This window comes from Saccharomyces eubayanus, chromosome II (assembly GCF_001298625.1).
Source record: "Saccharomyces eubayanus strain FM1318 chromosome II, whole genome shotgun sequence".
NCBI lineage: Eukaryota > Fungi > Ascomycota > Saccharomycetes > Saccharomycetales > Saccharomycetaceae > Saccharomyces > Saccharomyces eubayanus.
The window spans coordinates 929,729-955,681 of NC_030977.1; the positions used below are offsets into that span (position 1 = coordinate 929,729).

Below are 25,953 nucleotides of genomic sequence, written 5' to 3' on the forward strand. Positions count from 1 at the left end.
GTAATCATCAATTGGTAACAGGCGACTAAAGTACCTCTCAAATGCTTTGGAGAAACTTCAGAAATCAACATTGGAGATAAGACAGCAATACCACCAACACCCAAACCAGAGATAATTCTACCAATGAAATATTGGTACCACTTGTCAATAGAAGCGATTTGAATGATAATACCGATAATGTAAATAACAACAACGACAATCAAACCCATTTTACGACCATACATATCACCTAACTTGGCCAAAACAATACCACCAACGGCACAACCAATGTTGAAAATAGCGACAATTAAACCAGTTCTAACCTTAGATAAGTAGTAACTACCATCATGATGCTTCATACCGAATCTTCTCAAAAAATCAGTTTGAGCAACGAAACCAGAAATAGTACCAGTATCCCAACCGAAAACGAAACCACCAAAGGCAACCATAACACAACAGATGGAGACGGTAACATAAGCACCTTTACCTGTGTTTGGGTTACTTAGGATTTGGTCGGCTTCAGCTTGGAAGTCATCTTGAGCACCTTTTTCCTCAGGCATGTTCATTACCTGTGAACTACTGGAAGGCAACTCAGCATTAGAGTTCTCACTTGATTTTTGTGGAGATATTAAATCTGGAGTTGAATTCATTATTGTTTAACTCAGATCTAGGTCTTTGATATTTGTATATGGTTTTTATATCTTTGAAGATAACAATTAAGACTGTAGAATATTTAAGTAAAGGTATGAACAACGCCAGTATTTATATGCAACTCTCGAGTGGAAAAACTTTGACTTTTTTTTCTGTTCTGGAGAAATTCTCCGGGGATACGGTCCCCAGATTTTTTTGCGTGGGCCCCCAACGTCCCCCATCGTTATTGAGTTGTTTCTCTCCAGAAGATCGTTGTACAGTCGTTATTATGGTGGTCAGTACAATAACCTCCGGAAATACAAACGTCGGGGAAAGCGGAACATCTGGAAAAATTTCTGCGCGACGTTCTCTGTAATAATCCGCAACCAAAGAGTTTGGCCGAATCCGCGGAACGAGATGTTCCGTGTTTATTGCGGTATTATATGTGCTAGACGAAACCGGAAAAACTAGGTGCCGGGAACGATGACTGGCCAGCAGAGCAGCTGGAAAAATACGGGCTAAGAAAAGACGCACGGAAAAAAAGACCCGCTGCCGGGATTTCTCCGCGAACAAGCCTTCTAAGGGATAGTTGTAGGAACCTGTCTATCTGCTGTCGATATCAGAAACCAACCAAATGCAAGCAAATGCAAACGACCTAGAATGTTCCGCAAATAGTTCATCTTGCAATTTGTTTTTCCTTTCTTTTTTCAAGGAATAGAAAGTTTGTTTTCTTCTTGTTTTCTTATCCCCAGGTGTAATGTTGGAACTACAACTTTGTCTGTACTAACGAAAAGAACGAAGAATTTTTCATCCCGTTTACCTTGCTTGTATCACCTCTATACGATAATTCTCCCTTAATTAATAAAAAGGCTTCATGTTCAACGTTGAAAAAGTGTTCGCATAAGACTTTATTTGCTCTACGATGAACCAATTATGAAAAATTAAATAACTACGAGTTTTTGGCTTGGTCTTGCTGGCAGAGCCTTACTCTGTCAAAGCTACATCGCAATTCAAGATATCGGGATAGCGTTTAAAAAGTAGCCGCACAGTCAACTATGCAGCAGGGAAGCGAGGTTAGGATGCATATTAGATAAGACCGCCGGGCATTACAGCTTTGCCGAACGTGGCCTTTAATATTTTTCCTAATGCTGGCTCGGACATTGCCTTTAACCCGCGCTACACCGAGCCGGACCGCATGAGGAAAATGAGAAATCAAGCAACACGAATAGCTTGATGTTGACAAGAGTTAATAGTATTGTCAAGAAAATCTTCCTGTAATCCTTAAGGGCAGCGTGATGTTCTACTGTACAAGAGAAGTGAGTAATGATGTATACACTAATATTCTCTTGTATCCTTAGTAGTATCTACTTTTCCTGTAACACTTCAACCGAATTGTCTTTCTTGGGTTTTTCTTAGTAAAAAATGATTTGAAGTTTACCTTAGGTCTTCTTATTTTCTTTCCTTTAGTCGCTTTCTCTCCAACAGAAAAACAAAAAACTCAGACAAAATGTAAATAAAAATAATAAAGATAGCATAAATTAAAGGTCGGAACGTACAGAGACTTTTTGAGGCATTTGAGAATAAGAATAGACAGACGTATACGAATGTAAGTATGAAATAGAGAGTCTGATTGATGAAGAACGTTGGAAATTAAGATACTACTCCACGAAGGCGCGCAGATGGTTAAAGTCCACAAAACCAAATAAAAATGAAGTAGTAAAGCTGTTTTTGTAGCCCTTTTATTTCAAACAACTTACGACGTATTCTGTTAAAGTTTTCCCCATAATCTTACTTATCTGTAAACCGGAATTCTTGACGCGCCCTTCTTAAAATGCTTCCAAATAAAGGTGTCGGTACTCAACAGCCGCAGAAAGCCATTAGCGCCTTGCGTCCAAAAATAGCCAATATCTTCACTAGTCCGTAATTTTTTCTCCACCTACCACTGGGGGTCATAAAGCAGTTCATTCCTGATTACTTGTTGCTATTTTTAACGACTCCTATGTGTAACTTATGGTTATGGTAGCCTTGAATTTATGCTGTTTACAATGTATTAAATACACCAATAGGCTCTATATAGAGTCAATTGCATGCGTTGCATTCTTTATAAAACAAAGCGTACGTAAACTTCTCTGTTTTGATAAATGCCAAACTCTCTCAGAACAGGTGATTAGTAAGGGTGGTTGGGCCGGGAGCCTTTAACAAAGCGGCCCATGTTTGGTTACCATGGCACCACCGTTTGTTCTATATAAAATTTCGATTATTTCAGGGTATATTACATTATATATATATATACATACATAGGTACGTGAGAAAGGATTAGCGGGACAATTGAGTATTTCATAACAATTAGTGTTTACTATGGTTATTTATCTCCTGTTGTATTTTTTAACCTAAACAAAAATCTCAACTATGTGACATAGCGATCAAAAAGAGGGTATAATGGTAACATAATTACTATAATTATTAAACTTTGCAATATTGGGCTTTGTAATATTAAATCACAAAAAGAAAAAAAAGGAAAAGAAGTATTTTTCCTTTTCGCTTATGCTTCGTTGTAAGACTCTTCACTTACATCGTCCGATTCGGAAATAAATGTTACTTCTGTCCAAGCTACACCGTGGATTTTTTCACCGCCGTTTATTTGTAAAGTGAAGTCCTTTGGATTAGCATATTGGTAAATGTATGGTTTAGTACCAGCAACACCAGAGACGATATTCTTGACAAAATTTGGAACTTCACCCATGACATCAATTCTTTCGACCATATTATTCAATGGACCTTCAATGACAGCATTGAACTTATTTTCTTGTGCAACATTCTTATATTCTTCTTCTTCTTCTCCATCGTCTTTCTTTGCCGATTTGTCGTCTCCTTCAGCGTTGTTCTCAGCCTCCAATTCTTCATCCTTTACTTTAGCTTGAATACCATTTAAAGTAATTTTGATAGACTTTGGAACTTTCCAGCCAACGGAATCGACTTCCGAGTCCAAATGCTCCACATCATTGTTAGTTGTTAAGGCCAAGACTTCTTTCTCGTCAGTAACAATACCGGCAGAAATCTTAGTGTTGGCGTAGGATTTTGGTGTAGTGAATTCCATCAATAGAGCAGAATATTTTTCTGAGTGGAAATACAAGAAATTCCATGCTTTAGCCGCGTGATGAGGTTTCATACCTTGAAAAGCCATTATTAACGTAGACATCACAGGATCTTCCTCTTTGAATATTATAGTCCGATCTTCATAGGCGACCTCAGGTTCTTCTCCGTCACTTTCTTCTTCACTGTCAGAATCCTCTTCAGAATCTCCAGATTCTTCTTCGTCATCATCTTCATCACCTTCTTCTTCTTCATCACCAGAGCTTTCCTGGCCGTCTGATCCTGGAACGATTTCCTTCTTAACTTTGATGGTACCGTGACAAGCATTTCTTGGCCAGAAAACGTGTCTCATGCTACCCCAAGGTTCATCCAAGTTGTTACCGTAATAGGTGGCAGGGTCATCACCCATCTTAGCACCAGGAGTCAATCTTTTTATATGCAAGTCAACAACAGATTGGTCACAGACACTGGATTGAATGTGATAACTCTCTCCATCTTCACTCAATTCAAAAGAAAGATTGTCAGCGTAATAATTCGCATCTTTGATGTAGAAATTATCCAATTTGGTCGATGTCCAAATATTTAGATCCTCTGGGTTCTTCGAGTCAAAAATTCTGAAGATAAATTGCGATGCGGTATGCAAACCGATGATGTTCGAGTGTATAATCTCGGCAAAACCAAAAATACCGGTTTTCAAATCACTAAAATAACAAATAACTGTTTCGACGTTGGTGTGATCAGGAGCTTGCCAGAAAAAATCTTCACGGGTAGTTTCTCTGTAAGGCTGTTTATTTTTTACCCTATCAGAAACACTATGAATATAATCCTTCCCGTATTCAGGTTCAGCCATCCCGGTGACTGCAGAAAGCCCACCTTTTATCCACTTTAACATTATATTATACTATACAAAAGCTTAATTTCTCTCTATTTCTCGATTCGATGCAATACAATGATTGAATTCTCTTGACCTTCTGCAGATTACAGTATGTCGATTAAAACGCAAATTATTATAATCAACAGAGTCTATCTATATATAACAAACCAAAAACAGATTCTGATACGTGGCGCCCAAGGAGTAACCGTCTAAAATATTTCCGAGTGTTTCGATCATTCAACTGCCAAGTCGGTTTTGTTTTCTCCCACTCATCGCAAGTTTGCCTCCTCAACAAACAAAAAACAACGAAAAAAAAGCGGAAAGACACGGGTCCTGAGATCTCGTGGCCGGTGATAATCTACCGGATTTTCACTAGGTCTCCCAATGGCGATATAATTACGTACTAGTTAAAAAGTTCGATAGAGACAACGGGAGCAAAGAAGTGAAGTTGGTGTGACTGCTGGATTGTTTACGTTAGTCGGTCAGATTGAAGACACTCTTGAATTCACAAGTTTCCCGCATCATGCTTCGCTTCGCCGGTGGTCGCACTATGAGAAGGTACTCTACAAGGCATGCACTCGAGCATTTGAAAGAGGGCGCTCCCCTGAAAGGGCTGTTCTCTGTTGATGGATTACAGAAGGTCTGGTTTGATAGGGTGAAGCACCTCGACATGAAGTTGAACAACAGTACGGACGAGGCGCAACAAAAACCCTTGGAATCCCTCATGCAAGAGAACTCGAAATCAGCTTCCAAGAAACACATCGTAAACTACGCATCGTCATTATACAACTTGAGATTCAGCATGTCCTCACTGCAAGGATGCGCCAGACCCCCCCCAGAGGAATGCCCCAGGATGGGTCCAGAAGCGTTACTTCAAACCCCAGACTTTAATAGAGCGATTAGCAACGAGCCATTGACTACCGGGAACGAACGCTTGCAAGAGGCCCTTGTCTCCTCATTTGGTTCTCTAATGGAGTTCAGAGCACTACTACTGAACTCGAATCTGGCCATATCAGGAGACGGGTTTACATGGTTAGTCGCAAGACGACAACTTGATAAACGCACCAACCACAACGATATGTCGAATGGGGACATTGAATATGATAAACTATTTATTCTGAACACTTATAATGCCGGGACCCCCTTTAACGTTTCTACTTCTGGCATAATGAATGAACTCAACAACCAATACACGAACTTAGAAAAACATCGAGCCAAAGAGGAGGGGAAACTTAATGATGCTGAAGCGGCGTCTAAACACGCCAAGACCAAGTTCATTTATGAAACTCAGCAGAAAGGATTTTCTGGAAAAGAGGTTTCATACATCCCGTTATTAGCCATTGATGCGTCGCCTAAGGCGTGGTTGCCTGATTATGGTGTATTCGGTAAACGGGAATATCTTGAAAGGGTATGGGACTCTTTAGAATGGAGAATTGTAGAATCAAGGTTACCTCAACGTACTAAAATCCAAGCATTCAGCACTTTATGAAGGACCGGAAAAAAAAATGGGAATGAGAGATCTTTTTCCTTTCTTTCTGATATAAATTGATAGTCTCTGTAAATATATAAAATTAAACTATTCGTGATGTGTGTCTTATTATTACCTTTGTGGTCACTCCTTTTTTCCTGTTTTTTTTCCATTTCTGTTTTTAAAGCCTTTTAAGATCAGTGTGAAAATGTACAGTTATATTCACGTTTCATTTTGTATGATGAAAATTCCTTTTTTGTTCTTCTTCTCTTGGTCTATCTACTGACTTTTTCTTCCAACTTTTAGACTTTTAACTCTGTTGAGTAGCTTACTACCTGTAGACTTTTTTTTCATGTTAGAATCATTATAGCGTACACCTAAGTAAACATTGTCTTCATCTTCATCTTCGTCACTCTGGTCGTCAAAGTCTGTAGGATATTTGGATCTGTGAGTTCTGCTTGACGGGTTTACAGTCTTCGACCTTCTAACACCTTCGCTATTATTACTTACGTCGTGGTTCTCCCTGCTTAAGCTTAAATTTCTTCTAACACCGGTCATGGGAGCATTAGTGTCACCAGATCCTCCAAGGCCTAACCGCTGTGAAAGCGATTTGTTTCTCTGTAGACCGCCAGTACGATTATGGTTAGAGTGCGCTTTTATGTCGCTTCTGATGGCCGCCGAGGAGGCAGGAGCCCCATCTAAAAACGTGCTGGAGCCTAATCCTGCTGTAACGGGTCCATGAACTAATTGCGTTTTATTTTTAGCATCCATCTGTTGGATATTTTTACCCACACTTGATTTTATTGCATCTTGCGTGTCACCACCTCTTTTCAGAGTATGTGGGCTATACTGGTATATGTCAGAGTCATCTACATCATCTCTACCAAAAACTTCGTCCATGGCAGACTTTTTAAACGAAGCACCACCGATGGTACTGTTGGGACCATCTACCGGAAATGCTAAAACAGGAGCGGCTTTGTTATTCTTGTTTCTATGAGGTGTGACAGCATCGAAGGGACCATCATGGTGAAATGAACCACCAAACAACCCAGTCACATCCAATTTGTCAATGGTATCCACGTTCTTAGGCATAACACCTTTACCTTTTCTTTTCCCATTCTTGGAAGGAGTCGAAGACGAAGATGCTTCGCGGTGGTGATGCGATGAAGATTTGTGTGGAACATAAGAGGCGCTGTTGCTATGTTCGCGATGAGAAGAAGAACGAGAACTCTTCTCCTTTGGATATCCACGCCTTGGCCCATCAGATATAGTGATCTCTTCATAAGAAGGGGGCATGTCAGAACTTCCTTGTCTATTACTCGTTGCATTTACATCACTCTCCTCCAAATATCTTTGCCTTAATTGGTCCTTTTCTTCTTTAGCGGTTGGGAGATTTTTACTCTTTGAAGGAGGAGGAGGAGGGGGAGGAGATCTCACATTCCTATTATCAAAATTATCTGTCATACTTACGTCATCCAGAAAAGGATTTTTAGAGGAAATGGCTCTAGACGGCGGTGATAGACTACCAGTACTGAAGCTTTCCAGGCCAGAGTAAACACCCTGTTGGTCTGCCCTTCGTTGCTGCTCATCTTCTGGAATACTTGGAAATGATAACTGCGAAGATGTTCTTGTATTCAATTGTGGTCTATCAAATGAATTTGTACGAGACTGGTTCCTTGCCCACTCTTGAAACTGAGCATCATTTTTATATTGAGTAATACTTGAATCAATTGTGGCATTTCTGAATGGGTTATTGACCGAAAATGGTCTATTAGAGCCACCGCTATTTCTGTTATCCATGCTAATCTTGGGTATGTTTCAGGTTGTGCAGAAAAAAGTATATGCTAGCAGTAGTGTAATGCGATCTGTTGTTACCAATCGCTAATATATTAAAAATTATAGCAAATGAATTTACTTGTTGAAAGGGATGATTTTACTAACGCTTTAATCAACCAACAATAAACCAAAGAAACAGGTGAGCCAGAATAAATATTTACAACAACTTTTTAAACACTACAAAACGTTACCTAGACGCCCTTTCAGAATTATATCCCGAGAAAGAGATTGGAATCCATGGCCAGTAAAATATCCTATCGCCAGTCACTATGATCTGCTGAACCAACCTCGAGACGGAAAAAAAAAACAAAAAAAAAGAAAAAATTAACGCGATTTACGCCATCGTGTGCGACGATTCTTTGAGATGGCTGCTAATTGTTGATCATATAGTAAGGCCTCCTGTGCTGTTGATCGCCTAGGTGTCAAGAACGAAATAAAAAACGCTCTTCTACTGTGATGTGATGTTCTTTTTTGTATTCTTCTTGCGGAACGCCATTGGTTGAACAATGAACTATTATATAGCGAAATATATATGCCCTAGCTAGGAAAAAGAAAGCCTTGTACATATAAGAATTTTCAAAAATTGATTGAATCTATAGAAGTATTAGTACGGAGAATACTGATAGTAGTATCAATGAAGCCACACGAGCCACAAATCCTACTGAATCATGTTTCGATATATAGGGGTTACTCAAGCGGACAGCCCTCCCTGAAAAGGTGCTGGTTTTATTACTTGAATTTAGTGCACAGTCATCTGAGGCTGAAACAGAAAAACTGTCAAATAGACTACTGGACGATTTAGTAGTTGTAGTCGATCTCGAAGTATCATAAAATGACCTACCTGCACCCGCAATCACACCATCTGAGTACGCCGCTGTCAACTGACCTGGGACCGTAAACATATAGCCGGATTTGTAAGATGGGTAAAGAGTCATGTTCTTTGTATTAGTACTATTCATCGTCTTTGCGTAAGGAATGTAACCGGACCTAATTTTCTTGATAACAGAGTATGCAGAGGATGCGTTGGTTTCACTTGCTTCATCAGTAATAGCACCACCTTCTATCTTTTTTGCCTGTGCAATGGCTATGGTGTTGTCATCCAAGTTCATTGCCATGTAAATGTTCTTCATGAAAGCCTCTCCGAGAATGTTTACTCCCGTGTTTGTATTGGCATATAGCGTTAAGAAGCATGCTTCTTCCCCCGAACTGAAAAACATCGAAGAATTAGTGGTTGTGTCGTAAGTGGATGACAACAAATCACTTAGAGGAATTTCGATTTTCAATGCTCGAAACATAAAACCTAAAGTTACACCCATATCCGCCATAGAGCACTGGACTAACCATCTGTCTAGGGATTCCACATACGTGGCTGCGATTTGAACAGCGATTTGAATGATTGTACTGGTTGGCAAATAACTAACTGAAGAGGTGGAGTCCAGTAACACAGGGCTCAAGAAATCCTTAGAAGTCATATTCATACTTTGTCCACTGTTCGATATGATATAAATTGGGCCCAACGGTATAATTGGATACCCAATACTTACGGCATTACTCGCTGGATCAACATATGGTATCAAATCGAATTTCCCCAATGTACCAGTGAACAACGATGGGTCCACTCCCCCGAGAAGCAATTTCCCACAATCGGGTATAGACTCTTTATATGACTGATATGTGGAAGTATCCCCAGCCAACCACAACGAATACGACGGGCATTCAATGATGCCTGCATTGTTCAAAAGAGATAGGAAAAAAGAGGTCTCTGTAAACTGTGAGCTATCATACTCGGTACCTGGGTTTGCGATCTTCCCCCCCAGACCTAGCATACCTGCCGTCCCAAAGTTCGACGATTCGATGTTGAAGAACGAAACGTTTGAAATCGATAGACTTCCTGAACCAAATTGCACACTATCTCGTTTCTCATTTAAATCCTTTACCGAGGAAGCAGAAGCGTTTTCTGCTGAAACATTCGTGAAGTTCATATTGTCTGTTACCAAAGTACAATTGAGGACTCTACCATCAACGAAAAATAGCTCGTATATTTGACCCGGAGAAACAGGAGTAGAAGATGTCGATTCGTTCATGAAATAATGGGGAGCGTTACGACATGCATCAGCGATTCCACAGCGGCTTTCATTCATTCCAGAAACCAGGTTTATGTATGGCTGGATGATATCTATCGCCAACCGCTGGGGCTGACTAGGTGTGCCGAATGTGCTATTCACGAAGTAGTTTCCCCTACCATCCTTGCCTACCGCTAGCACAGGAAATGGAGCAACCGCCGAGGAAGAACTTTTGGATTTTGCTGCTGTTATTGCCTTTGTAGTAGTAAGAGCCGTTGCGGATGCTAACCGAATAATTGAAATGAGCCATAGAAACAATAAGCTTAGGCGCGACATTAGCAAAAAATGTACAGCGAATAAGCAAGCAGCCGCTGGACCTTTGAGTACCTCTCTTTCAAATGCTGTATATTTTAGAAAACTAGACGCAGTGCAACTGATGTATCCATTCTATAAATAAAACATCTGTATTGTATGCTTTTGTTCTGAAATAATGAACTGCCGCGTGCAAAATCTTTTGCTTTTCGTTCGGGGTAATGACGATCGTCATAGCCAGTAACTAATTGGGTGATACTGTGTTGTAGTACAGGCAGAGTTGGACGGAACCTTGACTTCGACATTCCTGGGTGTGTCATTTAACACAACAATGTCTCGTGACGCAACTAAAGTGCAGAGTGGCCGCATCAAGATACATCACAGATACCTCAGGAGATGATGATAGGAACCCTCATAACATATTTTTCACTTTTACTGCTTAGATGCAGCGCAGCTTAGGTTGGCGCCGAACTAGCACCACCCTTGGAAAGAGACAATACTACTCGTACCGATGCCATTAACCTGTTACGGTGCTTGTGGGTTTTCGGGTACCCAGATAACTCAGTAGTAACTGTTCAGGATGAAATACCGGTCTTAGGAATAGTAATTGACAGGCCGCCTACTAACACTACCAGACCAAATAAGGTAGCCATTCATTGTCTCTCACGCTTTTCCTACGGGCTAGCGTTCTTGGAGTTCTATGGTATGTTTCCAAGCGGGTTTAAGCTTTAGAAAACTTAAATGTAGTGTTGGCTAACCCAAACTTATTACCCCATTATTACGTAACGAAAAGTACGCAGGACCCTTCCGATATACTTAGTGAAAAGTCGAAGCAAGCGCGCTACATTTTATGACGCTGTCTTAAGACAAGAGCTGCGGTAGTAATTTGTGACGTATGCGGGTACATGCGAAGGCGAGAGTAATAACCAATTGACAACTAATGTCTGGCCGTGTCATAGATTCTTATAGGGTAATGACATACTTTTTTTATCTTTGGAGCCCTGTAGGGGCCTCTTTCTGGACTTGGAAGATAAATAATCGAATTGGGCGAGTAATTTAAAGGCTTCAAGCAGTTGACTGACGATCAAAAGTCTACATCGGTAACCTGCTGTTGTCTGCCTCCTTCGACTACATTTTTTGACAAGAACTTGATCGGGAAGTTTCCTGCTCGCTTGCAAAACCCAGAAAGAAAGAGTTTTAATGGGTTCCAGATTATGGTGGAAAACATCTATGCTGTACTCGGCAGCGAGCACTAGCAACCCCTTTGACTAGAATTCAAGGTTGCTACTGCGTGTCCCTCCACACGCGTACGTATATTCAGCGACCGAGTAAAAAGGAGCATAAATAAAATGCTGGTAATACTAGTAGGTAGTAATAATTAAGAACACGCAGCTTTTTTCAAAACATGTAAGGTAGGTACATAAAACGCACGCTGATCGGTTATATGAAACCAAATGGCTCAGATATAATTTAGACATTATCAATGAGTTACTAGGTATAACTCATCTCCATATATGCTAGTCCTGATGAATTAATATATCATTAATCTTATCTTCACTAATTACCAGATTTGGTTATTTGTATCATGATAAGACAATGTTTATCAATAGTAATAGTGTTACTATTATTATTCTTGTTTCGGATTTTTATCATATACGAACAAGTGTATATATAGTCACCTATTCCACCATCTCATCACGTATCACTCAACCCCCTTGAGTTTTGAGGAGTAAAATACATAGCAAATAAAAGAAAATCTCATATAAAAGACTGCTTCAGTAGCTCAGTCGGCAGAGCGTCAGTCTCATAATCTGAAGGTCGAGAGTTCGAACCTCCCCTGGAGCATCTTATTTTTACTTTTTGCCATACCACTTAGGAGCAAATGGCGACAATTGAAGAGATATCAGAAATGATTAAGTACATGTGCAGTATAAGATATATGTATTTTTCAGGTCAAGAAACTGATCAGGTTTGAAAAAGGTGCTGTGTACCTTTCAGGCTTTGAGAAAATCACCTTAGCTTTATCTTGTGAATCGGTTGAGTGCCTCTCCATAAAGATGAGGTGCTATTTACAGAAAAATTATTTATAAACTTTATAATATCGAATGAATATTTGCAATAAATGAGTATGCATGTGGATGAAAAGCTTATCAATTAAGGCACTTTAGTGTTTCTTTTATAGTATTAGTACATTTATCAACATCTTCATCATTAAAATCATGTTCGCTACTTTCTTCAAACATTTCTTCCTCGGTAAACAGGTCATTATCCGCAGGTTCTCCAATACTGCTATTGTCAATCAACTGCGCCAATAAGGTTTCGTCGAAATTTTTCGGAAACGGCCAGCCTTGGTCCTTAATTATCCGAACCAAAGCCATATGTTTTATTTCAAAGCCTCCATAGAGTATTTTATTGTACCAAGAGCGTGCTCCCTTTTCGTCCCTCAATTTTGTGTAATGCATGACCATCGCAGAACAAAACTTGAATGTTAAAGGTACTCGGTTTTTGTGCATCACTCGTAATAGTTCTGATAATTCAGCTTGTGCTATATCATGATTTTTGTATGCCACTATCGAAAAGGGACATATCTTCGTCGTTAGACTGACTTTTTTTGCGAAGGGCTCTGAGTAAAAGTCTAGAAGAACATCATAAGCCAGTCTTGGTTCTCGCGCGTGAAATCTAATGTAGTTCAAAAATACATTTAAAATGCCGGTATCATTTCTCCAATATCTGTACTTGCCAGCTTCTTTCGAAAGAAAGGATTTGTACTTGTAATATAAATCAAGAAGGCAGTCCTTGAATTGATCCCTTTCCAGTGAAACAGAATTAAATGATAACAAACTTATATATAGTTCTGTTAAAACTGGAATAGATACCGGAGACCCTATTCTCATTGTTTTTGGCAAAAGGTTGCTATTGTGCTGTAACTCTTTGGTGAGTTCAGACGTAGTTAGAGTCGTTGATTTTGAATGGTAAACCCATCCCCAAACACCAAGTTCATTCAAAATTTCAGCGGAGGGCTTTGAGCTGTAAGATGAGAGAAGATATTTACAAACTAACTTAGGATCGCGAAAGGCTTGGAATGATGCAATTAATTCGCCCATTAAAAATTTCTTGAACAATTTATACTTCATCAATGAACTGCTCTGTAGACAGGAAATCACATTGAAGAGTTCTTCCTGTCTCTTGGAGATTCGTAACAAGTTCAAATAATGGTGTATAGGAAAATTCAGTATGTGCTCATTTCCGTCAATGTGATTAAGTAATCCTGAATCCGTAATAAATTTCAATTCATCTTGAAAAGTTTTAATGAACAATTCAACGTTCCCACTTTTTAAAAGGTAATAAAGTAAAGCATTATTGAACCTAACGTAGCGTAAGCTTTTCTTTTTAGTTCCTCCTTTATCAGAATAACTGTCTTGTTCCAACTTTTGAAGTAGGGCCTGAATATACGACTTAATAAACTTAAAGTCTTTTCCCTTAGTAAGCCCATTCACTAAAACAATCAAGCTATCAAACGTATGCAGCTTCACCACCTTTTCCATTATTGGCATTATGTTATTCTCATCATGCAAAAAAACCTGAAATGTGGCCAATTGCCTTTCCATTTCTGAACCCTTCATTAGTCTATTGGTAAAATTCGTACAATACCTGGAAGAGGAAAGAAGGACATCATTTTTCAAGAGGAAAAAATAGTGATTAAAGGATTCCGATTTCGGAATGTTATACCAGAACCATTTGTGCACGTCTTCTGGTATATAGAAACCATTATTTCTTGCGACTTTGGGATACAACTCATGTTGATTCAAAATTACATCATATAGCAGTTTCCTCTTTTCAGGGTTTGAAAGATCTTTGGAACGCAAGGCATGTCGTAAAGATTCAAAAAAAGAAGCATACTCTGTTACTCCAAACGTCTCACATAATACAGTCTTCAATTGTCGGAGCTCGTATAAACGCTTTTGAACGTTTTTCGAAGATTCGTGTTTGCTGGAATATGGCATCAATCGTTCAAAATCACGAATTTGCGTAGCCTTCAAACAGTTCTTTTCGCTTTCCAAAAGAAAACCTTTCGTAGATAAAGAACGCAAACTTACAATAGGCAATATCTGATATGGGGATGCGCTGCCCATATGTTTATACAACGATGGATTGACCATCTGGGCTAAAGACCCTTGATAACTCCGGCATATACATTTTGCCATACCAATAAAACATCAAACTGAACTACCAATAGACTCCCAAACACTCATCATCAGCACGGTAGCAAGCCATATGACCCGGTACCGTCCTTTATGTAGTTCCTTTTCCTCTTTCTATGCTCTATAAGTCAACCTCGTACATCACTATATACGCATTTTTTCAGATCCGATTCGAGAAAACGAAATAAAAACAGACATCGATCCTGCTATAATTAGAATATTGTTTTGGTTGTTGTATTATGCATGAAATAAGGTCGACCGCCTGGCTGTATCCTGTTGTCCATTGTATATTCGAGTCTTTCTTTCTATCGTTTTGAAATCTACACCTATTTTGCCGAGCTTAAGCTTTTTTCAGAAAGTGCTATTAATCATACATTCCTTAGAAGCTTTGCTTTTGCCTAATTTTTCAGTTTAACTCCACTTTTTATTTAGCTTTGCTCTTTTATTTGTTGACATCGATACTGACCCTAGTCGAATGTCGGTACGTCGTTTGATCCATATAGTTCCCTCTTCGAAACTGGACTCTTTAAAGGAGGAGGATTCGATCCCTCCGGGGCACGGTCAACCTAAGAAAACCTCTACAACCGGTCTGACATTTTCAACAAATAATGAACACAGGAGCAACAGCAGTCTGCCGTTGTCGAAACCCAGGTCTGGGAGTAGCGCGTCCAATAGCACCGCAAGTTCTAGCGGAAAGAATATCAGCTCAAGGCGCCCTAGTGCCAACGTAGGATTCGATATCGGTAGCCAAGACGCTCTCAAAAGTGTGTCAGGCTTCCATAATACATACGTGTCTCCAACGAAGTATATTCGGCCAATATCAGACGACTCTATCGGTACATCAAGCACAGAAATATTCTCTTCTTCCCACTCGAACACAACGTCTGATTCATTATGTCCATCAGATATAAGCTCAGAGGAGAGTGAAATAGGAAGCAACAAGCTCGGTGATAATTCCTTTGCCAAGACCATAAAGGAAGTTGAGAGCAGAAGCAATATCATCACGCCTTTAAAAAAAAACCAAACTGGGTCAATACTGCACAAAACACGCACAGCCGGTAGTGCTGATAAGACCATTTGTTCAATGAGTACAATAACTACATGCATTCCATCCCGCCAAAATTCTGTAACAACCCCTAAACTATCCAGAGTGAAAGGAGTTCCTGGATCGACTAATACAACAAATAGTGTAACTACGTCACAAGTTTCTTTTATAAGCGAGAATGATTCTCCCCTCAAACAGTGCATGAGTACCACAGCTTTCCATGAACCTAAACTAATGCCAATTACAAAAACACCTTATGCACACTCCAATAGCACTTCGGCAATATTACCATATAAGACAACCCAGCTGACTCCTTCTCAACGTTATCGTTTGAGAAAAGAGCAAAATGATCAATCTTTGCGTAAATGCATTCAAAAGAAAGAAAAATTTTATGAAGACCAGGATGCTAACTTGGAACTTCAAGAGGGTGACGTTGATGGCTCTTTGATCTGGAACATCCCAATGGCTTCCTTATCAACCAGCTCTTTTTTGACGCTGTCTAAATTCAGCAATAAGGAAAAAAGTTTTGATTCAACACCAACCGATGAAGAAGTATTGGCACAAGGAAACAGCCATACACATAATCAACATATACAGTCGCAGCATCAAACTTACGGTACTAAAAAGCATTCGTTATATTCGAACCACAAGTTTGGAGGATCTTGTTTGGATTACAAGGAGCTTCCTCCGACATGTATTCCTGGGATCTCTCCTATCTCTGATTCGCAATACGTCCAGGATACTATGAAAAATCTTTCCCAGGCTTATATACATAGTTCCGAAAAGATCTCTAAAAATATTCTCTCTGGTCGTTCTAAGTCCGTACAGTGTTTACCATTGGAGTATAAAGAAGCCAGCAATCAAGGTATGGAAGATCTGATGTTGGTTTCAGAAGACAAAATAAAGGCCGTAAGCCACTTTCGCCCTAGTTGGCTGCCTCCAAAAGACTCCAAAGAGAGGAAACTACAAGACAAGCAAATCTATAAAAACATTGACTTAGCATCCATGGAGGAGTTACAAAAAAGTAAAGAACGTGATGATAGATCAAAGAAAAATGAAGAGAATAGAGTTAGATTTCAACACCTATTGGACCGGGGTATTACTCGTAACTCCACATTGAATGAATTAAAGAAAATTGTTTGGGAAACACCTTTCACGTCTACTGTACGACTTCAAATATACAATCAGCTCTTACAAAGTGACAATCGTATAATATCAGAGTGCTTTATAGAGTCGTTTGAGGAAATGATGCAATTACTGAATAAAATGGATTTCCCCAAGGATAAAGAAACCGAACTAGAACAATTGGTTGAACATGGCATACAAGAGAGGGTGTTTTACCGAAGCGGAACGAACAAGCAAATTCTTTCTGACCTGATGTTGTTGTTGCAAATTAAATCCATATCCCAGCAAGGTTTGATTACTGGTGACGAATTGTTATTCTATCATTTTTTGACTGATGAATCCTTTGGATCGTTGAAGGAAATTTGGGAAATTGTCAACCTAATTCAAATGACATGTTTCGGTGAAATTTGCAAAGAGAAATATGACTCAAGAATACTCAACCCTAGGGGAATCGTTGCCCACCTTCTACGTAAGGATGAATTCAAGGACGAATTCAACGGCGACTGCTTAAATAGCAACACATGGTGGAACATATTGCAAAGAATAGACCATAGACTCTTTATGTGGGTAATGGACATAATTGTCGTCCATAATAGTCAGAACTTTGCGAACTATCCCGTAAAAATCGAAGCGTTCAAAGACAAATCATGGGAATATTATAGATCTAAGAAAGTAGTTGTTAACTATAAGATCTTAGTTTCATTAATGGTTAATGTACTAATAAACTATCATTTCGGATACGATAATTTGAAGGACTTATCGGATTTGAAGGACCAGCACTTTTGTATTCCACTTTATACAGAGGATAGCATCGAAGAGGAAAAACTTAACGATCTTTTGACCAAGCGGTGGTTACATTACTACAGGAAATTACGTTAGCCTGGATAATACGTTTTAAGAGTTCAATGGCAGGGCAAATGTTTTTTTTCCTCTCTCATCTTTTGACTTCTTTTACATAGAATAATTTATAAATGCATACATTCACGATAGTAGTGATCGGTTTAATAATATATATCTTAATAAACAATAAATTATAGGTATTCTTCCTTTCTATTCAGTGCCCTTTTTCTTTCCTTTGTAGGCTTCTACAGTATGTACCAAGGTGTTGCAAAATTTTTCAGTATAGACGGAGTCATCCGGGAAAAAACATTCCGCCCTGCGAGTTTTTTATCGTGATTGTGAGTAGAGGTTATTATCCATGAAGTCATATATCTGCACTTGAGAAAAGGTATAAACACGCATACAGTATTTGGTACCTCTCTTCAGGAAACAGCATTTTTGCATTAAGGGATAGAAAACGTATTGGTCTGTCTTTTCATTTGCTACGATTGCGTCTGTTTGTATTGATTAGTGAGGCTCGTTGATATCGGTAATAGAAAAAGTAAATAGAAGCAAAATCCTTCCCATGTCGTGTTCAAATAGCATATGGCCTACTATATCCAACCTAAGCGGATCATTATCCTTTTTCACCTCTGTCGTTTCGCTGTTCCCGCAGATCATTGAGACTTATAGAGATAAAACTGTCGATGGGTTGTCACCATATTTTCTATTGGCCTGGCTATGTGGGGACATTACCTCCTTGATCGGGGCCAAGTTAACGGGGCAATTATTATTTCAAATAGTCCTAGCGATCTATTTTCTGGTAAACGATTCGTTTGTATGCGGCCAGTACTATTATTATGGCGTGATACATAAAAATAAATTAGCGACTATTGGCCATGAGCCTAAACCCCTCCTTCCTGAATTGGCAGAAAATGGTCAACTTCTGAGGGATGAGGAAGATATTATTCGTAGCGGTAGCGCGGGAAGTCGCAGAAGCAGCAGAAGGAGATCTGCCATTACGGCCGCCTTGGCAATAGCCCACACACTAAGCACAGCTAGTGCATATCCTCTGAACATAGCTTCTGATCCATCCTATGTGGGACCACCTGGAGATGGTTTCCCTGCGCACGGCAAAACCAGCGAACTGGGCACAATCCTATCCTGGATTGGCGCCTCGTTCTATGTGGGTGCACGTATCCCCCAATTAATCAAGAACTATAATAGAAAATCTACAGACGGATTGTCCCCGTTCCTGTTTGCTACAACATTATTCTGCAACATCACGTACAACGTGAGTATTTTTACAAGTTGCCAGTTCTTTACTACTCCGAACAAAACACAATTTATCATAAACGAGTTACCATTTATTTTCGGAAGCGCTGGAACTATTGCATTTGACTTGATATATTTCTACCAATACTACGTGCTTTACGCGACAGACATGCAGCTCAGAGAACTAGAAAGAGAGATATACGAACCTGAAGAAGACAACGTGAGACCAGAAGCTACCGAGAATACATCCTTGTTGTCTGGTGAAACCCAAACGTAGTTTTGTGAGCATAAGCTGTGTTAGCGGCCAAAGACTACACCCTGCATCTTGGCATGGTCCCGGCAAGAACCTTTTTCCCCATACGGGATACCACTTTCCTACTCCGTCTAAAAGTACTCGATCGATCGTATTTAGCACCAACCTTACGTATCTTTTATGTCTGGCGTTCGCGTTCGCAAGAGCATGAAGTATATAATATGTCATAGTAGCGTACTGCACGCACACCCTTACCATGAATGCACAGCGACCTTCCTTAGTAACATGAGCTCGTTCTGGCCTGCATTCGTAATTTTCTATTCTGCCTAGCCGTTTGCAGGGATCTGGCTGGGTGGACAGCTCCTTAGTCATGGCGAAAAAATCGCCCGCAAGCGTCTAGAAAAAGAAATAACGTCCACGCGTATAAGAGTGCCCTACGTTGTTCGAGGTTTTGCAATTTAGCACTTGCATATCTGATATTGTAATCCTAGTTTGTCCTTGCCTCCAACAGAAAACAGTTCAAAAGCAAATAAGCACCACTAAACTTCACATTATTAAACATGGTTCACAACAAGGTCACTATCATCGGCTCCGGCCCAGCTGCCCACACCGCCGCCATCTACTTGGCCAGAGCAGAAATCAAGCCAACCTTGTACGAAGGTATGATGGCCAACGGTGTTGCTGCCGGTGGCCAACTGACCACCACCACCGAAATCGAAAACTTCCCAGGGTTCCCAGAAGGATTAACAGGTAGCGAACTGATGGACAAGATGAGACTCCAATCCACCAAATTCGGTACTGAAATCATCACCGAGACCGTTTCCAAGGTTGATCTATCTTCCAAGCCATTTAAGCTATGGACCGAATTCAACGAAGATGAAGAACCTGTGACCACAGACGCCATAATCCTTGCCACCGGTGCTTCTGCCAAAAGAATGCACTTGCCAGGTGAGGAAACCTACTGGCAAAAGGGTATCTCTGCCTGTGCCGTTTGTGACGGTGCTGTCCCAATCTTTAGAAACAAGCCGTTAGCCGTTATTGGTGGTGGTGACTCCGCATGTGAAGAAGCTCAGTTTTTGACCAAGTACGGTTCAAAAGTGTTCATGCTTGTCAGAAAAGACCACTTACGTGCTTCCACTATCATGCAAAGACGTTCTGAACAAAACGAAAAGATCGAGATCCTTTATAACACTGTTGCTCTAGAAGCTAAGGGTAATGGCAAGTTATTGAACGCCTTGAGAATTAAGAATGTTCAAAGCAATGAGGAAACTGACTTACCTGTCAACGGGTTATTCTACGCTATTGGCCACACTCCAGCAACCAAGATTGTTGCCGACCAAGTGAACGTCGACGAAGCCGGCTACATTAAGACCGTTCCAGGCTCTTCCTTAACTTCTGTTCCAGGGTTTTTCGCTGCTGGTGATGTCCAGGATTCCAAATACAGACAAGCAATCACTTCTGCTGGCTCCGGCTGTATGGCGGCTTTAGATGCTGAAAAATACTTGTCTGCCCTAGAATAGACGGACTGTATCATAAGAATAGATACACAGCATCACTATATATACGCACCCAATACACCATTACTTTTTTTATTTCTCGAAAAAAAAAAGCCAACTGCTCTTCTTCTCTTTAAAAAAAACTGATACATACATTTTATACCATTTAAGCAAACTAAACTCTTTACGTATATTCATTTGGGTCATCACCCTTTTTGTAGAGCTCCACGTTGCTGGTATGCAAACGATAAAGCTATGACTAATTTTACTGTTGTGTTCCTTCGCCTGCAGAGCGTTTTTCTTCCCGCTCTTCTACCAGAAAAAAACACACGCTGATCGATTTGTGAGAAGCATGATTCAATATCGAACACTTCCGTGCAATCACCAAAGTTCGTGTCACATTGCCTTCTCTTTAAGGATTCATCGGTACAACAGCAAGAACTGGAATAACTGACAAAAGTGCGAAATTCGAACCGAAAAAAGAAACAAAAAAAACAAACTAACTACTCTCCTATCATGTCTGAAGCGGCACTGTTATCGTTCACCAAGAAGTTGTTGGATTCACCTCCAAAGTTGACTTGTACAGACTTGCATGATGCCATATTAATCATTCTTGATCTTTTAAAAAAATGCGATACAAATAGCGACGAAACTCTTTCCATTTATACCAAAGTTTCCAGTTTTCTGACGGCATTGAGATTCACCCAGCTTGACCATAAAGCAGAATACATTGCCGAAGCTGCCAAGGCTGTGTTAAAGCATTCTGACCTCGTGGATTTACCATTGCCCACGAAAAGCATATTAAGCCCTGGCGCAGGACCAATAATTTTGGATATCGTGGGTACCGGTGGTGATGGACAAAACACCTTTAACGTTTCCACCTCTGCAGCTATAGTTGCCTCTGGTATTCCAGGACTAAAGGTTTGCAAACACGGAGGGAAAGCTTCTACATCCAATAGTGGGGCTGGTGATTTAATTGGAACTTTGGGATGTGATGTATCTAAGGTTAACTCCTCAACGGTTCCTGGCTTGTGGCCCGATAATACATTTTTGTTTCTTCTAGCCCCATTTTTCCACCGCGGAATGGGTCACGCTTCCAAGGTACGTAAACTGCTGGGCATTCCAACTATTTTCAACGTGTTGGGACCTCTTTTACACCCAGTCAGCCATGTAAACAAGAGAATACTGGGCGTTTACTCAAAAGAGCTTGCGCCTGAATATGCCAAGGCAGCCGCTCTGGTATACCCGCAGAGTGAGACCTTCATTGTTTGGGGGCATGTTGGGCTAGATGAAGTATCGCCGGTAGGTAAAACAACAGTTTGGCATATCAACCCAACATCATTTGGCCATTCCGATGAACCTCAAATGAAAACCTTCCAACTAGAGCCTTCAATGTTTGGCCTAAAAGAACACGAATTGTCTGAGTGCGCCTCTTTCGGGCCTACGGAAAACGCAAGAATCCTGAAGGAGGAGGTTCTATCTGGTAAATACCACCTTGGTGATAATAATGCAGTCTACGACTACATTTTGATGAACACTGCCGTATTATACTGTTTAAGTCAAGGTCACCAGGATTGGAAAAAGGGGATCATTAAAGCAGAAGAAAGCATCCAGTCTGGTAATGCATTACATTCATTGGAGCACTTTATAGCTAGCGTAAGCTCATTGTAGACCATGTTTATACGCTCCGTATATACTAAATAGAGATATCCACCTTTGTTGATCTGACGTATTACCCTAATTACGCGTCGTCATTTTTATCTCTTAACTATGAAAGAAAACAAATAAACAAAAACGCTAATGTGGGACAAATACATTATATGCAAACATTTCATAAGGCCTATTAGCCAAGCGGTCCAAAGAAGCTTAGGAAAGGGTTTAAAAAGCATTCATGGACGACACTTCACATCCTCCAAATGGGAGCCTGAAGAATATGGAGTTTACGCCTGTAGGATTTATCAAATCTAAGCAAAACTCTACACAAACACAAGTCGTATCGCCCACTAAGGTGCCAAACTATAATGACGATGACGAAAACGAAGGCCCGGCGAGGAAAATGCGAAGAATAAGCATTGATGATACCATTGACTCTACCAGGTTGTTTAGCGAAGCTTCGCAATTCGATGACAGTTTCCCAGAAATCAAGGCCAATATACCGCCGAGTTCAAGGTCAGGCAATATCGATAAAAACCGTAAAAGAAACCTGATTGATGATTTGAAAAAGGACGTACCAATGTCACAGCCTTTAAAAGAGCAAGAAGTTAGAGAACACCAATTGAAAAAAGACCGGTTTGAGCGTGCGTTAGAAAGTAAACTACTAGGGAAAAGACACATAACATACGCTCAATCCGATCTTTCTAATAAAGAGCTATATATTAATGAAATTAAAACATTGAGGCATGAAATTAAAGAATTAAGAAAAGAAAGAAATGACTCTTTGAACAACTATGACAATCTCGAACAAGAAATGGATGACTTGAGGAATAAACTACAACAACTAGAAAAAGAACTTGCCACCAAAAACAAACTTGTGGATTCGAAAAAGGTAGAGGACCATTCTGCATGTATAGAAGAACGTGAAAGGATTGAAGAAAAACTGAATGACTCGGAAAGTAAGTTGAAGACAATGAAGGGTCAAGTTCATGAATCGGAGAATAGTGCAAATAGAAAAAGTTCACTGTTGGAATCCAAGGAAATTGAATTAAGAAAATTAACCAATCAAATCAATGAGCTAGAAAATAACGCAGAGGCAACCTGTGCACAATTGGATTCTAAGAAAAATGAATTGAGAAAGTTAACGGAACGACTTAATGAGCTGGAAAATCAGGCAAATGAAAAGGACTCCCAATTAAAATCAAAGGAAAACGAGGTAAAAAGATTAAGAAATCAACTAAATGAACTAGAAGACAGGGTTAATGAAAATGGTTCGCAATCTTCTGCAAAAGAAAGCGAATTGAAGAAGTCTAAAATCCAAATAAACGAGCTAGAGGAAGAGATAAACAAAAAAAGCTCACAGCTAACCGCTAAAGAAAATGAATTGAAAACACTGGTGGCTCAATTAAACCAACTAGAGATTAAAATGAATCAAAAAGATTCACAACTGGGTTCGAAGGAAGAAGAATTGAGAGCTGTTAATGAGAAGTTACACACCGATATTAAGATTTCAAGACAGCAAACTGCTTCAAGGGATAAACAAATTTCCGATTTACAAACTAAAGTCCAAGATTTGGAAAATGATTTATCTCTAATGAAAAAAACGCATAACGATTCAAAATCAGTCGCTAATAATGAACTAGAATCTAAAGTTAAAATGATCAGAACCTTAGAAAGCGATTTGGAACTTGCACAGGAAAAGTGTTCAAACATAGAACGCGAGCTGAAAGAAAAGGAAGACAAATATCGGTTTTCGAAGTCAAACCTGGGAGACGAAAATATTAAACTGAACGAAAAAGTTTCAAATTTAACCACAGAAAACTCACAACTTAAAAGTAGATTAAATGATGAATCTACGGCCGTCAGTAATTTAAAAGACCATTATGAAACACAGTTAAGTTCAATGAGGAAAGAAGTAGAAGAATATAAGACAAGCGCAGAAAAATTTGAGTCCGAGGTTGAAGAATTAAGAATCAGAATTACGGAAAACTCCGCCAAAGTATCTGAAAAAAGATCAATGGAACTAAAACAAAAGGAGAATCAAATCAATGAGCTCAACAACGATCTGAAAGGACAAAGGGACGAAATAAGCTCACTAAAAAATATAATTGAAAAATACAAGAAAGATTTTAACCAATCGAAAGCCGAACAAAGCAATATTCAACGCGACCTAAATTTACAAATATTGAACCTGGAAAGTAAGCTCATTGAAAGCGAGGATCAATTACGATCATTAAGAGATTCTCAAAGAACGGAGATAGAAAATTGGAAAAGAAAATACAACGATCTCTCCCTTGAAAACGATAGACTGTTGGCTGAAAAAACATCTGCTTCAGACAAAGAGCATGAAGTGTCCATTTTGAATAGAAAACTTGATGAATTAGACAAAGAAAAATGGAGCTTGCAGGAATCCAAAGAAAAGTATAAGCGCGAATTACAAAAGTTAATCACTGCAAATGACCGGTTACGAAGAGAGAAAGAAGAATTAAATGAAAACAGCAACAACATTCGTATCATGGAAGAAAAAATGACAAGAATAAAAAAGAACTATTTAGGTGAGATTACCTCTTTACAAGAGGAAAATAGAAGACTTGAAGAACGCCTCATATTAAATGAGAGACGCAAAGATGACAATTCAATCATGCAATTAAACGACACTGTAAGTTACTATAAGCTGAAATATCATTCGGAAGTAAGACATAATAATGATCTAAAGGTGATCAATGATTATTTGAACAAGGTGTTAGCCTTGAGTACTCGCCGTTTAAGATCAGACACAAGGAAAGGCGAGCATAGTTTAAACATTGCAATCCCGGAAGACGACGAATTAGACCGTGACTACTATAATAGTCATATTTATACAAGGTATCATGACTATGATTACCCACTAAGATTCCATTCGCACAGAAGAGGTCCGTACTTTGAGCGCCGCTTGAATTTCAAGACTGTTGCTCTTTTGGTGCTTGCGTGCGTGAGAATGAAGAAAATTGCATTCTATAGGAGGTCAGACGATGTTAGACTAAGAACACTAAGAGACAAAATTGAGAGTAATAACGGTCGCATATCTTGGTAACTTCTTTTATTAGTTCCTCGCAGTTCTCGTAACACACACTTTCACAAGAAACTGTTCCCAATTGAGGCCACGATGAACGCATCACAAATGGAAACACTCTTTTGTGTTCGGAGCTTGAGTTTTAGTACGATATTTTATGTAGTATCGACTATTCCGTTTATTTCATTTTTTTCTCATGGTAGAAAAAAGCACGMAATGCACATATATACATATATATATATGTATATACGTTGCGTATTTGTATTATAGGTAACTATTTAGTTTTATTAATGCCCTTCTTTAATTCATTGTAATCGTGCACGGCTGCTGCTATCCTCTCCTTGAAAGCATCAGTTATCGTTGCTAATTGGTTTAACATCTCAAAATGGTTTTCTAACTCATCACATTTCTTGAGAAGCTCCTCGAATTTGACGATGTTTTTATCTATGGTATTTTCGATAATGCCACTCACTATTAGTTCATTTTGCTTCTTGCAAAGCTCAGTTGTATCCAATTGTATACTCTGTACATAATCTTTGATTTTATAAAGTAAGTAGTCGTAATCAACTGTCAGCTTATCAATTCCAAGAGGATCATCGCCAGCCGAAACTGACTCTCTAGAATGAGTTGAATTATTTTGCATTCTAAATATGGTGGATTGAAATAACTGTTAATAAAAACTAAGATATCCAAATTTAGTGTGAAGAAAAACGCACAGCTATGCGCCCTAAATGGCGTTAAAAAACTGCTAGATATCCTGGGATTGACAAACCTTTCG

General features: G+C 39.4%; 11 protein-coding genes and 1 non-coding gene across 12 annotated transcripts; 7 read left to right on the forward strand and 5 right to left on the reverse strand.

Moving 5' to 3' along the window:
* Positions 1 to 3,151: 3,151 nt before the first annotated feature.
* On the reverse strand, positions 3,152 to 4,594 carry SVF1 (Svf1p; the record flags this gene model as incomplete). The annotated part of the gene is made up of 1 exon (XM_018363756.1): positions 3,152 to 4,594. One exon carries the CDS (start codon positions 4,592 to 4,594, stop codon positions 3,152 to 3,154), a length of 1,443 nt encoding a protein of 480 aa, XP_018223885.1.
* Positions 4,595 to 5,099: 505 nt separating this feature from the next.
* On the forward strand, positions 5,100 to 6,065 carry MRP1 (mitochondrial 37S ribosomal protein mS43; the record flags this gene model as incomplete). The annotated part of the gene is made up of 1 exon (XM_018363757.1): positions 5,100 to 6,065. The coding sequence occupies one exon, from the start codon at positions 5,100 to 5,102 to the stop codon at positions 6,063 to 6,065; it is 966 nt and encodes a 321-aa protein (XP_018223886.1).
* A 258-nt stretch (positions 6,066 to 6,323) lies between these two features.
* Positions 6,324 to 7,844, reverse strand: PAL1 (Pal1p; the record flags this gene model as incomplete). The annotated part of the gene is made up of 1 exon (XM_018363758.1): positions 6,324 to 7,844. The coding sequence occupies one exon, from the start codon at positions 7,842 to 7,844 to the stop codon at positions 6,324 to 6,326; it is 1,521 nt and encodes a 506-aa protein (XP_018223887.1).
* Positions 7,845 to 8,473: 629 nt separating this feature from the next.
* On the reverse strand, positions 8,474 to 10,279 carry YPS7 (putative aspartic endopeptidase; the record flags this gene model as incomplete). Its single annotated transcript, XM_018363759.1, has 1 exon — positions 8,474 to 10,279. One exon carries the CDS (start codon positions 10,277 to 10,279, stop codon positions 8,474 to 8,476), a length of 1,806 nt encoding a protein of 601 aa, XP_018223888.1.
* Positions 10,280 to 12,027: 1,748 nt separating this feature from the next.
* On the forward strand, positions 12,028 to 12,100 carry DI49_0527. The gene has a single exon. It is a non-coding gene; the product is annotated as a tRNA-Met (tRNA).
* Positions 12,101 to 12,405: 305 nt separating this feature from the next.
* ATP22 (Atp22p) lies at positions 12,406 to 14,460 on the reverse strand (the record flags this gene model as incomplete). Its single annotated transcript, XM_018363760.1, has 1 exon — positions 12,406 to 14,460. One exon carries the CDS (start codon positions 14,458 to 14,460, stop codon positions 12,406 to 12,408), a length of 2,055 nt encoding a protein of 684 aa, XP_018223889.1.
* A 472-nt stretch (positions 14,461 to 14,932) lies between these two features.
* On the forward strand, positions 14,933 to 17,506 carry SBE2 (Sbe2p; the record flags this gene model as incomplete). The annotated part of the gene is made up of 1 exon (XM_018363761.1): positions 14,933 to 17,506. The coding sequence occupies one exon, from the start codon at positions 14,933 to 14,935 to the stop codon at positions 17,504 to 17,506; it is 2,574 nt and encodes an 857-aa protein (XP_018223890.1).
* A 526-nt stretch (positions 17,507 to 18,032) lies between these two features.
* On the forward strand, positions 18,033 to 18,998 carry YPQ2 (Ypq2p; the record flags this gene model as incomplete). Its single annotated transcript, XM_018363762.1, has 1 exon — positions 18,033 to 18,998. One exon carries the CDS (start codon positions 18,033 to 18,035, stop codon positions 18,996 to 18,998), a length of 966 nt encoding a protein of 321 aa, XP_018223891.1.
* A 536-nt stretch (positions 18,999 to 19,534) lies between these two features.
* Positions 19,535 to 20,494, forward strand: TRR1 (thioredoxin-disulfide reductase TRR1; the record flags this gene model as incomplete). Its single annotated transcript, XM_018363763.1, has 1 exon — positions 19,535 to 20,494. The coding sequence occupies one exon, from the start codon at positions 19,535 to 19,537 to the stop codon at positions 20,492 to 20,494; it is 960 nt and encodes a 319-aa protein (XP_018223892.1).
* Positions 20,495 to 20,986: 492 nt separating this feature from the next.
* Positions 20,987 to 22,141, forward strand: TRP4 (anthranilate phosphoribosyltransferase; the record flags this gene model as incomplete). Its single annotated transcript, XM_018363764.1, has 1 exon — positions 20,987 to 22,141. One exon carries the CDS (start codon positions 20,987 to 20,989, stop codon positions 22,139 to 22,141), a length of 1,155 nt encoding a protein of 384 aa, XP_018223893.1.
* A 220-nt stretch (positions 22,142 to 22,361) lies between these two features.
* Positions 22,362 to 25,196, forward strand: SPC110 (Spc110p; the record flags this gene model as incomplete). The annotated part of the gene is made up of 1 exon (XM_018363765.1): positions 22,362 to 25,196. The coding sequence occupies one exon, from the start codon at positions 22,362 to 22,364 to the stop codon at positions 25,194 to 25,196; it is 2,835 nt and encodes a 944-aa protein (XP_018223894.1).
* Positions 25,197 to 25,449: 253 nt separating this feature from the next.
* CNL1 (Cnl1p) lies at positions 25,450 to 25,818 on the reverse strand (the record flags this gene model as incomplete). Its single annotated transcript, XM_018363766.1, has 1 exon — positions 25,450 to 25,818. One exon carries the CDS (start codon positions 25,816 to 25,818, stop codon positions 25,450 to 25,452), a length of 369 nt encoding a protein of 122 aa, XP_018223895.1.
* Between the last annotated feature and the right edge of the window lie 135 nt (positions 25,819 to 25,953).